The 12,615-nt window shown below is 48.1% G+C and overlaps 1 protein-coding gene across 9 annotated transcripts in view; it reads right to left on the bottom strand.

The window, feature by feature from the left end:
* The window catches only part of RGS12 (regulator of G protein signaling 12), a 131,729-nt gene that overhangs the window by 23,652 nt on the left and 95,462 nt on the right, over window positions 1–12,615 (bottom strand). For 7 of the 9 annotated variants that reach the window (XM_087434846.1, XM_087434851.1, XM_087434849.1 and 4 more), the window contains 3 exons: window positions 2,442–2,611; window positions 1,755–1,847; window positions 828–971 (listed from right to left, as the gene is read on the bottom strand). In XM_087434846.1, the coding sequence (XP_087290972.1) occupies window positions 828–971; window positions 1,755–1,847; window positions 2,442–2,611 (407 nt within the window). Of the gene's footprint in view, window positions 1–827; window positions 972–1,754; window positions 1,848–2,441; window positions 2,612–4,896; window positions 4,973–12,615 lie in introns of all 9 variants that reach the window. The other 2 variants (XM_087434853.1, XM_087434854.1) reach the window with 1 other exon arrangement.

Here is a 12,615-nt window from a genome sequence, read left to right as displayed (position 1 = left end):
GTAGCTAGAATACTCAGCCCTGAAGGTGCAAGGTCGCATGGGGGACCTGCAGACACCAAGCGGCCCTATTCTGAAAGGATGTCATTTCAGACCCCCACCCCCACCCCAGAGTGCTCAGAGTCATTTCCCAGTGTTCCTTTACATCCAATTGCTCTTTCTCCTAACACACCAGCTTTTCAATGATCACACTCAGAATCAGCAAATTCCAACAACTTCTATAAAGCCAGCACCACGAGTAGACTCAGGACAGCCAACGTACAATCTTGGAGAATCTTTACTTTGCTAAATAAGAATGAAACCAAAAGCAACTGGAAATCTAAAGGAAGTGAGAACTGCCTTGAAAATACCTTCTTCCGCTTTGTTTTTTTTACATTATTCTCATGACTTTGCAGCAGAAATAATCTCTGATGAGGCCAGTGGGACATGTGTCTAAATAACATCAGGTCCAACGCACACTTTTTATCACAGTGATGTCCCAAAATTGGAAAAGATCCAAACATACATCTATATCACCACTGGTGAGTCTGAGATTTCACACAGGTGTGTATGTACAAGTGTGAACAGACAGGTAATTTGTAGACAGGTATACACGGTCAGGTCCTATTATTTCACAGCCAGACTGAAATCCTCAGGCCCCATCTGCCTCGCTCTGAGACCGAAGCCCAGCAGGTAAGACAGGGTGCCTTCTACCCACATCTATGCTGATCAGCAACTCTCCTCCAGATCTGGTGGCCTGCTTGGGAGCATTCTTGCTCAGATGTGAGTCCCCCACCCACCCCATGCCCTGGCTAGGAGTCCCTGGGGGAAACCAAGGCACAGACAGTCACCTGGAGCTGCTGCTCCTTGAACATGTCGGGGTGAGGGGCGCTAAGAATGTCGTCTGCCAGCTGGGCCTGGCTGTCAATGTTGACTGGAGTGGTGGCTTTGCTGCACAGGAACTTACTGAAAATCTCACGGGCCCTGTAGGAAAGCTGACAGAACACGCAAATGAGCGGGACACGCAGACCACGGGCTCCTGCCATGTGCATGTTTTCTGCTTGTTTCACTGCTGCCTTCCAAATGCCTAACAGGGTTCCAGGCACTGGCAATATATTTTCTTGGGGCCCAATAAATATTTACTGCTTAAATAAATAAATAAAAGTATGAGCCAGTATGAAACTTCACTGAATCAGCTCCTCTCTAACTTTTTTCAATGGGCAATTGAAGTGTTCCAAAGGCTTTGGGCAGTGCTGCCGCCACAGGGGCCTCTGTGTGCGTAGTCCGTGTGTGGCGCTTCACACAGCAACGTCTTGGTAAGGTGGGAACTCAGGCCGTGCCGCGCAGAGTGTAATAGGCTGATGAGAGGCCTCGTCCGTGATGGGAGGAGGGCCACAGGCTGCCTCAGAGCAGATCATGGACCGGGACCGCGAGGGGGACTTATTTGCCCCTCATGTGCAGCACGTGCGGTGGAGCGGTACAAATGGATATTAGGATACTCTTCTGCCCAGGATTTTCTTTTAAATTACTCTTTCCACACACTGAGTGGCAGCACGTCTGCTGATGAAAGTTTTATGGCAAAAAGCATTTATGCAAATGATGTTTAGGCAAAATAAAATATCATATATATTAAGAAACTTATTCTGAAACAGAAATGTCTTTTTTAAATCATGTGAAAACACTTTCACGTGGACATTTCAAACTGCACCAGGCGCTAACCCACAGTGAAAGCATCCTGCTCTTTAACCATCCCACTTCCCAGGCAGGAAGATGCTTACCTCTTTTTTGTCGTGTGCAGGCACATGATTAAAATATTCACAGGCCTGCCAGAATAAAATGTTTTCTTCACTGAATTCCTTCCTTAGAAAATCCTAAGAAAAACACGGTCAATTAACCTTCACACAATGGTCAAAGAAAGATACATTGGTAGTTACTGTAGGCCCTACCCTCCTCCTGAGCTCAGACTGTTTCTTCATGCCTATTTTTTCCTTATTTTTACATTTCACAGAAACCAGGGGGTTATAAGCACCTCTCCAGAATTTACTGGAAGGCAGTGCAAGATAAACTTAAAAGCTGCCCACACTTTAAGGACCGCCTTGGCCTTCACAGCTGTTTTCTCAAGAGCGGAACATCCCTTTCTAATAGCTGGACCTGCCAACAGGGAGCTGGCTTCCAAGCATTTACAAGAAGCTCTGATGCTTCTTGCTGCAGAGAGCTTTCCGGCAGAGAGTTAAGCCTGGACTGAGGTGGAGCTCCCCCGATCCCCTGAGCCTCGAGTGCGAGAAGCAGGTGCAGGGGGAGGGGACACCTGCGGTGGGGCTGCTCAGGGCCTGCATGGTGACCCACCACCCCACTGTCCTTGCCGTCTGAGCCAACGCGCTGAGGCCTGGGCAACGAAGCCTGCTCAAGGAGCCCCAGCAGACAGTGCAGACAGCCCTCAGGCCCCGCCACCCCTCCCTACTCACAGAGAAGTATCGAACACCAAGAGGATCCTGCAGAAGACGCTCGAACGACACTGCCCAGCTGGCAACCCTCCTCTCGCGCAGGCGCCTGCAGCTCTGCACACTGGGGAGGCTGGCATTGCTGCTCAGACTGTGGTTGCTCACGCAGTCCTTCAGATCGGCACCGTTCAGCTCTGCAGGGACCAGCACAGACCACACCTGCACATGTGTCCTCCACTCCTGCCCAGCAGTGCTCAGCCCAGCCTTGCAGGGGAGGACTGGGGCTCTTACCAAGGTGTCTTCTCTAAAACACACATTCCGTCAACAAAATACACTAAGTGCCTGCAATGTGCCCAGTGTTGTTCTAGGTACAGGGGACAGAGCCTGGACCAAGACTAAACCCCATCCTCATGAGGCCACATGCACACACACACAGAGCAGTAAGAATGAGGGACCACAACCACACATGACAAGGATGCTTGTCACAAATCCACTGCTGAGCAAAAGCCAAGGATGCAACTGAGAGCTCCCAAGTGATGCCATCTGTGAGATTCGGGGGGGTGCTGGAAGTCAGGGCCGGGGCACCAGTGGGGTGAGCAGAGCGGGGTTTCCAGGACCTGGGCACGCTGCTCTCCATCTTGACAGGAACATCCACCATGTGAATCTCGCACTTGTGCACTTTTCTGCGTGTGGGATCCTCTCGGTACAAAATATTTAGGCATCGTGTCCAAATGGAAGTATTTAAGCACACGTGTTAGTGTGACAACTCGAGTCCAGGCCAACCCAATGTGGACAACGTTACATGTACCCCAGGAGGTTTGCTCCTGAGCCACCCACAAAATGGCACTAAACAGCCTTGTTTCCATTATCTTTTAAGTAAGATCTGCAATAATCTGTTCCCCTTCACAAAGGCAAGGGGAGGTGCTGGGGAAAGCCCACGTCAGCCTCGCCCGCCTCGCGTGAGCAGTGCCATGGATCTCCCGGTCCCCACATGGGCAGGCCGGGCCAGTGAAACCTGAGAGGACAGGACACAGGCCCACCAAGGGCAGCAATGGTCACATGTTCTGCCATGAACATGTCTCCCTTCTGTAAGAGCCCCACACGGGGCTGTTCTCTCCCCTGGTCCTAAAATGAACAGGACCTCGGGCCAAGCCACAGCCTGCCAAGCACAGACGACACGGGACAGGGGACTCTCCAAACCTTCGTAGGCAGGAAGCTTCAGGTCTGGCCTGTTACCATGGCTTTGGGGAGCAAAGGTGACTAAGGAAATATTATTAGTCATAAATGCTCCCGTGTCGCTCTTTCACCTGTCCCACGGCCTGATGTGCCCGGTCACTCGTGCTCCATAAGCCATCTGGGCTGGCTGTGGTAAGGAGTCAAGTGGACGAGTCAACTGGCTTCAGCTCTAGGCTGATCATTTAAAATGCATCTTGTTAGTGACGAGGGACCAGAGGTGGGAGAAGACTAGTGAGGGAGGTCAGCGAAGCAGCGTAAATCCCCGATGGGGCAGATGCGGTGTTAACCTTGAGACTAAACCTCGTCCACAGATGCACTGAGAATGGTGGGCAGAGGCCCGGCCTGCGGCTGCCACTCCTACAACCCAGGACAAGTGTGACCAGAGCCCAGAGGGCTGAGAAGGAGGCCACAGCGCAGACCCCATGAATCTAGAGAAAAGGGAGACTTTAGGGGCCAAGAAAGCAAAAATTTGATCAAATCGGATCGGTATGGTAACTAGAAGCCACTTTGGGCAGAAATCATTCAAAGCTCAAAAAGCATTTAGGTTAGGAAAGAAAAGAAAAATAGAAAGTCAAAGAGTAATCAAATAACTTAAACTGCTACAGAAAAAAATTAAAATAAAATTCAGAAGTTATATAAGATCAGAGAATGGCAATTTTAATTTTTCTTTAAGGCTCATTAGAACACACCATGCTGTACCTGTTATTTTTGAGCTAAAACTCCCATGACAGATCTGCCCCAGTGCTCACTGAAGCCTGAAGGAAGGTTCTGACTCCGAGCTCGTCGGGAAGACACAAAGCTCGCCACATATAAACACACTAAACCTTTACAGCAGCAAGGCCAGTCGGTGAGTGGCGGGATGAGGGTCCACACACGGCTTCCAGAGAACTCAGCAGCTCTGCATCACGCAGACAGAACCATCTGGAAAGGACTTGCTTAAGAATCCTGACATACTGAACTCCCTTTTACATGTATGTGATGTAGGAAACACAGTCATCCGGGCACCCACACATGCACACACTCTCTCTCTGGGGCTGAGAGCCTCACTCTTTATGTTTGATTCATGTCCAGTAACCAGAGCATTGAGGGCTAGATTCCCTAATTAACTTATAATCCCACAGACGCCCCAACAGACGTGTTATTAGAACTAGACAAGCTGAGTATAAAAGTTCTTGTTGAAAACTAAACATGGAATGCTGGAAAAACAAAATAAAACAGAGGAAGGAGGCGGGGCCCGCCCTACCTAACATTACACCACATCCCAAACGCACGTCCTGGATGGCTGGGGCGACGGTGCTGGTGCAGAAGTGGTCACCCTCCTGGGACAGAACACAAATGGGTGACTCAATGAAGGGTAGAGGGACAACTGGACAACCATCTGAAAAACAATCAAATCGGAGCCCTTCCAACACACACTAAAATAAATCTCACATGAACCAAAGATTTAAATGTAAAAAATGAAATTTAGAGAAATACCAGAAGAAAGTATGGGATAATTTTTTGAAATATCTGAGTGAGAAGAGCCAGAACACGCAAATCCAGAGCCATAAAAGACAATATTGATATAATGGACAACACATTTAAAGTCTCTGTATTTAAAATCTCAGATTTTTTTTAAAGATTTTATTTATTTATGTCCCCCCCCGCCCCAAAGCCCCAGTAGATAGTTGTATGTCATAGCTGCACATCCTTCTAGTTGCTGTATGTGGGACGCGGTCTCAGCATGGCCGGAGAAGCGGTGTGTCGGTGCACGCCCGGGATCCGAACCCCGGGCGGCCAGCAGCGGAGCGCACGCACTTAACCGCTACGCCACGGGGCCGGCCTAAAATCTCAGATTTAAAAATCTCTGCAAAAGGGCTGGCCCCGTGGCGTAGCGGTTAAGTGCGCGCTCCCCTGCTGGCGGTCCGGGTTCGGATCCCAGGCGCGCACCAATGCACTGCTTCTCCGGCCATGCTGAGGCCGCGTCCCACATACAGCAACTAGAAGGATGTGCAGCTATGACATACAACTATCTACTGGGGTTTTGGGAGGAAAAAGGAGGAGGAGTGGCAGTAGATGCAAGCTCAGAGCCAGACTTCCTCAGCAAAAAGAGGAGGATTAGCATGGATGTTAGCTCAGGGCTGATCTTCCTCACAAGAAAAAAAAAAACAAAAATCTCTGCATGTGAGAACAGATTGTGGCGGCCAGAGGTGGAGGTGAGCAGTGGGTGAAAGAGGCGAGGCGGTCAAAAGGTACAAATGTCCAGTTATAAAATATATAAGTCATGAGGATGTAATATACAGCTTGGTGACTATAGTTAACAACACTGTATTGTATTTTTGAAAGTTGCTAAGAGAGATCTTAAAAGTTCTCATGTCAAGAAAAAAATTCTGTAACTATGGTGACAGACGTTAACTAGACTTATCGTGGTGATCAGTTCACAGTGTATACAAATATTGAATCATTATTCTGTATACCTGAAGCTAATATAATGTTGTATGTCAATTATACCTCAACAAAATAAAATAAAAAATAAATAAAATAAAATCTGTTTATGTAAAAAACACTAAAAGCTAAGTCAAAAGACAAGAAACTGTGGGAAAATACATGTAACACATTACACAAAGAACTAGTTTTCGTTATTAAGAGCACCTACACATCCATAAGAAAGAGATCAATAAAGCGAAGACTACGGACAGTCACTGAGAGGGGCTTGAGACGGCTCCTAGCCACGTGGAGATGTGTTCAGCTTCATCCAGAATAAGCTCAAGGTGAATGGAAACCATGAGCCATTTTCCACCTGCCTAATTAGCCAACATCACAATCAGCAGGGCCTGAGCAAAAGGGTGCTCTCCTGCTACATTTTACGTTGATAAACGAGGTGATCCTCACAAAGATGAAATAATCTATTTTTTAAACACTGTATAAAGTATGAGCAGCAAAACATTCGTCCTCCAGCTTTTTTTCCTTGAGGCAATAAAGGCTGAACTGAGGGATGAACAGAAGTTAACTGCACTCAAGGAAGCAAGAAAAGCCTTTCACGACTGGACAAGCACATGCAAAGGCCCTGTGCCAGAAGAAACATGGCTCATGGCGGGTGTGGCTGGGCCTCGGGGGCCACGTGCTGAGGAGCAGGAGTGATAAACAAGGGAATGTTAACAACAGACTTGTGTGCTTCACAGGCCCCTGTGGCTGCATGTGGAGGGCGGCCCTGAGCTCTGCCCAGGTGGAGGCCCAGCTGAGGGTGCTGGTGGCCGGGACCGTGAGGGCAGGGGAGGCAAAGAGGCAGACTGGGCACAAACTGCAGCAGAGCAGCTGAACCCCATCAAGGGTGTTGAAGCTTTTACTTCTCACATAAGAGGTGTTTGGATTCCAACAACGCAACAAGCAGAGTGATTTAGAATCTCTGCCTCCCTTGACCACACGGAGAAGAGAACATCCGCTCTGCTGTGAAACTGCAACCCACCCCCTCCCACCCGCACGGGCCTGCCCTCTCCCCAGCCAGCTGCTCCTCAGCACTCACCACTCCAACGGACCTCTTCAGCTGCCGTGGTGCCTCAGCGCGTGGTCCTTGGCTATGCCCCCATTACAGGGCGGGAGGGGGTGCTATGTATTTCCGGAATAAATGAATGAATGAATGAACGCTGACTGAATATAAATTTTAAGTGAACGATGACCCATATATTGACTAAACTCATAAGACTTGACAAGTACTAATTATTTTTTAAGACTCACAAATCAACAATTGACACTTTAAAAGTCTACTTGAGAAAGAAACTTTAAAATTAAAGAAAAGGGAACTACTGACCCCCACGGTGTGTTATGCTCCGTTGTGTCAGGGGACTGTCAGCACATTCTGAGGTCTGTATGTACTGCTTCATTGGCGCACGCCAGTGCTTGCCTTGGACTCTTGGGGCACTGACATCGTGCACAAAAAGATACACACCGGGCCTAAGAAGGCACAGGCTCGAGGGGCAGGGGGACAGCGGGACGGCAGGGAGCAGAACTAGGGGAGGGGCTGGGCTGGCGGCTGCGTGCACACAGACCCTCTCCCGGGCCAGCGGGGCTCCGGGAAGACACTCAGGAAACAAAGGGAAGAGTCACTTGAGCTGAAAACCCTAGTCTCACTGAGGGCCGCAGGCCCTGGGATCCTGGCTCTCATCTGATCCCACGACACCGGAGAGAACTAGCTTGCCTCTGGCTCCTTGCACCGCGGGAGGTAAAAGCAGCGGCTCCTTCCCACAGTCTCCCTTTGTTTCCTTCCGGAAAGGCACCCACGCTGTTTTGTTTCCCACTGAACCGGCCCCTCCCAGTGCCAGCTCCCCGGGCCTCAGCTCCAGCACCAGGGAGCTCCAAAAGTGAACAGCAGAGATGAGGACCCTGAAGGAGCCGCTCTGGGCCTTGGCGCGGGGGCTTCCTATCCGAGTCCGCAGACCGGGGCCACTGCACTCCACCACAGCCAGACCTCTAGGAACACGCACATTCTTCCAAGTGGGAAAAAGAGAGACAACCACTGGCTACCTAAAGCCTGTCAATACAGGGTTCTTCTAATCACAAGACCTCCCAGTGAATTTTTATGATGGCACGTTTTTGCAGAAGACTGCAGAGTGGCAGCGGTGGGTGCAGAGCCCCCTTGCAGAGAGGTTTAAGCGGAAGCTGCTCACGTGGATTACAGAATCCTAGCCCTCTCTCTGTGTCCTCAACACACACGGAAAGTCGCCTCATCTTTGATATCCATTTTCAGTTCTGAATTTCATAATTCACACCACCTTTAAACCCCCCTCTCTAACTGTTCTCGACACACAGAAAATAGAGCACGTTTATGGAAGGATTGACTTCAACTCTGAAATGAAATTCCTTCAAATGCCAGGATTGCTACATCAACTCAAGGCCAGAACAGAGCTGGCACATCCCAATAGGTCTCATTCACTGCTGGCTTTTCTCTCGGGTGTAAGGTGTTTGGGTAAAAGCACATGCTGGTACTCGAACCAAAGAAAAACCGGCCGTGGAAGACACCCACACGTCCCGCGTTGTAGCATCACTTTAGAGAACATTTCCGGGGTTTTGTTGTCACTGTGGTGGGTTTTTTTTCTTTCAGTTGACCATTTTGAGTCAAAAAAATGCTTTCCTGGTGACAAAGTTTTTAAAGTCTACTTCAGATTTGCTGAAAATTGGAAAAGCCGCCACCTTTATTTTGGTTGGACAAACATGTAGGTCACATGTTACAAACAACTTTAATAACGCCTTAGTATTAAAGCTTTATAGATAATTCTGCAGCACGAGGCTTTAGCCCATTACCATCTCACCAAAACATCTCATCCACACCAGAATCTCACGCACTCTCAGTATTTAAATCCCACTTCGAGGTTGTGTTATGGGGCTGACTGCGCGGCTGACTCAGCCCCCTTGGCGAACGTACCTGAGGACCGCACAAGTCAGCCTGCCCCGCCAACCATGACATGGCGCACAGAGACGAGGGACTTTACCTGGGTGGAGCTGATAAGAGCCACTGTGATGCCATCTAACCAAATACTTCCAACCATTCACTGCAAACCACCCCTCTGAATCCATACCAGGGTCAGCCGGTACAGCCCCCGGGGCCCTGGGCAAAGGCGCGGGCCACACACAGAGACATCCTTCCTTAGCTCGCGCTCCCCAAGGAGGCCAATTAGTGCACTTTCTCCAGCAGTCCCAGTCGGCAGGCTGACAAAGGCGATTCTCTCCCTTCGTGCTCAGGAGAGGAAAGCAATAGTATACTTAACGCAAAGCAGTACAGAAGAAGCATGCATAATTCATGGGGAGACCTTTAGCCTGCTGTTGCTAAGGGCCCTTGAATTATTTAGTCAGGCAGCACACAGCCACAGAAACTGCACGCTGGAGGTACAAATGCAGAGGAAGAAACCCTGAGCAGGGCCTTCCAACATGCTGCTCTCTTTCAGTCATTTGCTTTTTGTTAAACTAGCAGCAGTAAAGGAAGAAAATAAATACCTGTAGCTTTTTATAATAATTACGAGGTTTTAAAACTCTTATTTCCCTGTGTATCTTAAATTTTTTTTTTTGGTGAGGAAGATTGGCCCTGAGCTAATATCCATGCCCATCTTCCTCTACTTTATATGTGGACGCCTGCCACAGCACGGCTTGATAAGCAGTGCGTAGGTCTGTGCCCAGGATCCGAACCTGTGAACCCTGGGCTGCCAAATTGGAGCACGTGAACTTAACCACTACGCCACTGGGCCGGCCCCAAATTAAAAATTTTTTAATCCTATAAACATAAAACCTATCTTTTTTTTTTTTTTATTGTGAAATTTTTGTTGTACTTTATTGTTTGTCAGTCACCATATAAGTGCATCCCTCCACCCCTTGTGGCCACTCCCCACCCCCCTAGCCCTTGGTCACCACCAAACAGTTCTATCTGTCCGTGTGTTGGTTTATCTTCCACATATGAGTGAAATCATGCACTGTTTGTCTTTCTCTTTCTGGCTTATTTCACTTAACATAATACCCTCCGGGTCCATCCATGTTGTTGCAAATGGGACGATTTTGTCTTTTCATAAAACCTATCTTTTTAATGAGATGGTGATCAACAAAAACTGCATGGTACCAGGACTAAGTATTAGTTAGGTAACAAGCAGCTACACGAAACAGAACCACTTATAACTGTAAGCAGCATTTTTAGGTCAAAGCAAAGCGTGCACATGACTGTGTTCCACGAAAGCCTTATTTCCAAAAGCTGGCGGGGGAGGATCAGCTCCAGGCTGACTCCGGCTCTAGACTCCTGGATGGCCACTGCTACACGAACAACTGCAACTGATGACTGTTCTATTAAAAGATGTTAAGTCAATCTCAACATTTTCCAAGGAACCAATTCTGGAAAAGGGTGTAAAGGTGAAGCTTAGCCTCAGTTGGTCCTACCTTCCTATCAATGTCCTTTTTGACCTCAGGTTTCAAATTTCCAAAGCACATGAAGACACGCCCACAACCATTCACCAGCGAGGCAGCAGAGCACAGGAGGGGCAGCAGCGAGCCAGGCCGTTTCTGGCCCTGTGACCTAGGGTAGGCCCCAGTCCCTCTGTGCCTCCGTCCCCTCGTCTGCACAGGGCTCCTCGGGTTGCCGTGAGGACAGCACTAGTGAGATGCGAAGGTCCCTGGAGCCATACCTGGCACGGCAGGTGCTCAGAAGGGCAGAGTGATGAGTACAGCTCAACAAAGCTGGGGTGAGAGGACACTGGACACGAGACGCCGTGGGCAACACCTGCACTCGCACTACAGCTGCCGCTGCCATGGGCCATACGTGCCACCCTTTTGGGGCAACTTTTTATTTTGATATAATTTCAAACTTGCAGAAAGGTTATAAGAATAGTAAAAGGAACTCCCATACACCCTTCACCCAGATTCACCAAACGTCTACATTGTGTTCTGTTTGCTATAGCATTCTCTCTGTCTCTCCCCCTCTCATTCCCTTTTTCCCATTCTCCTTTACACACACACACACATAAGTTCTTCTGATCTATTTGAGATTAAGTTGGAGACAGCATACCTCTTTGCCCCTAAATACTTCAGTGTGTATTTCCAAAGAATAAGGACATTCTCTTTCATAACCACAGTAGAGCCTTCAAAATTGGGAAAAGTAGCACAGTCCATATTCCAATTTCATCAATAATGTCCTTTCTAGCTACTTCCTCCCAGGTCCAGGATCGAATTCAGGATCACCTAGTTGTCATGTCTCTTTTAAAGCTCCTAGCCTTTCCTTGTGTTTCTAGACCTAGACACAGGCCAGTTCTTTGGGAGGCTGTCCCCCAGTTTGGGTTGTCTGCTGTTTCCTTGTGGGTTGGCAGGAATACTCCAGAGGTGACGTACGTCCTTCTTGGTACCGCTCATTAGGAGACACATGATGTCAGTTTATTGCCACATTGGTGATGCCCGGTTAGGGTGCAGGTTTCTCCACTGGAGAGTTACTATCTTCCCCTGTGAGATGATGTATATATCTTGTTCCTCATCAAGCTTGTCTCCACCTCTCTGGCATCCAGTGATGCTTTCCTTAGGCCATCATTCCTCCTCCATTTTCAGTTGGCATCTACTGTAAGAAAGAGCTTTCCCTTCTTCTCCATTTGTTATAAATTCATTTATCTATATCAGTATGTACTCAATGAATTTTTGTTTTATTCAATGGCTTATAATCCATAAACATCTGTTTTTTTTTTGTTTGCTTTATGCTCTGCCTCCCTTCAAGTTAGTACCTGGGTCCTTCTGGTAAGTTTTCATCATGCATTGAGCACTTCCTTATTTTCTGGTGTACAAAAAACTGTGCCAGCTCATTTTGTACTTTCCCTGCCCCAGCCCAGGAATCAGTCTTTGCTCCAAGGAGCCTGGTTCCTTTCACTGAAGAATGGTATTTAGACACTAACATCTAGACACAAGGGGTGTTCATCGCTACTGAGGGGTTTCATTGCTTCCAGGCCCTTCCAATGGACAGAGCTAGGAAATATTGATACATACCCCCCCAAACACACACATGAATACACAGATGTGCATGTATCTCTACGTTTATTTCTACATCTATACATCCACCTGTTACAACTATGAGTTCACACGGACACCTCCAACTCCACCCCAGCCCCAAGCGCATCCCCTTTTCCATATGTGTAACTAACTCCCTCCCCGATGGTGGAGAACTGGGCTCCCATTATCCTTGATGTATTTACTCATTTGCTCAAGCATAGAATACACTTGAACTATCTACAAGTTAGTTTAAGAACTGCTAACCCATACCTGCAAAAAACAACCTACTAACTAGAGTTTAATCTTTGTTTATAGTTCTTTTTTACATAAAACATGTATACAGTGAAATGCACGGTCTTAGGTGCAGGACTCAATGAGTTTTAAAATGATGTCGTCTACTTTTTAAAGCCTGCGCCTGCTCACCAAGTGAACTTGTCCACCCTTCAAACTGACCAGGCCTTGAGATACCTGAGATAGCCCTGGA

Source organism: Ceratotherium simum, chromosome 8 (assembly GCF_057802395.1).
Source record: "Ceratotherium simum simum isolate JZ-2026a chromosome 8, ASM5780239v1, whole genome shotgun sequence".
Classification (NCBI taxonomy): domain Eukaryota; kingdom Metazoa; phylum Chordata; class Mammalia; order Perissodactyla; family Rhinocerotidae; genus Ceratotherium; species Ceratotherium simum.
Note: the sequence above shows the minus strand (reverse complement) of the source record. Positions and strands in the feature narration are given on the sequence as shown.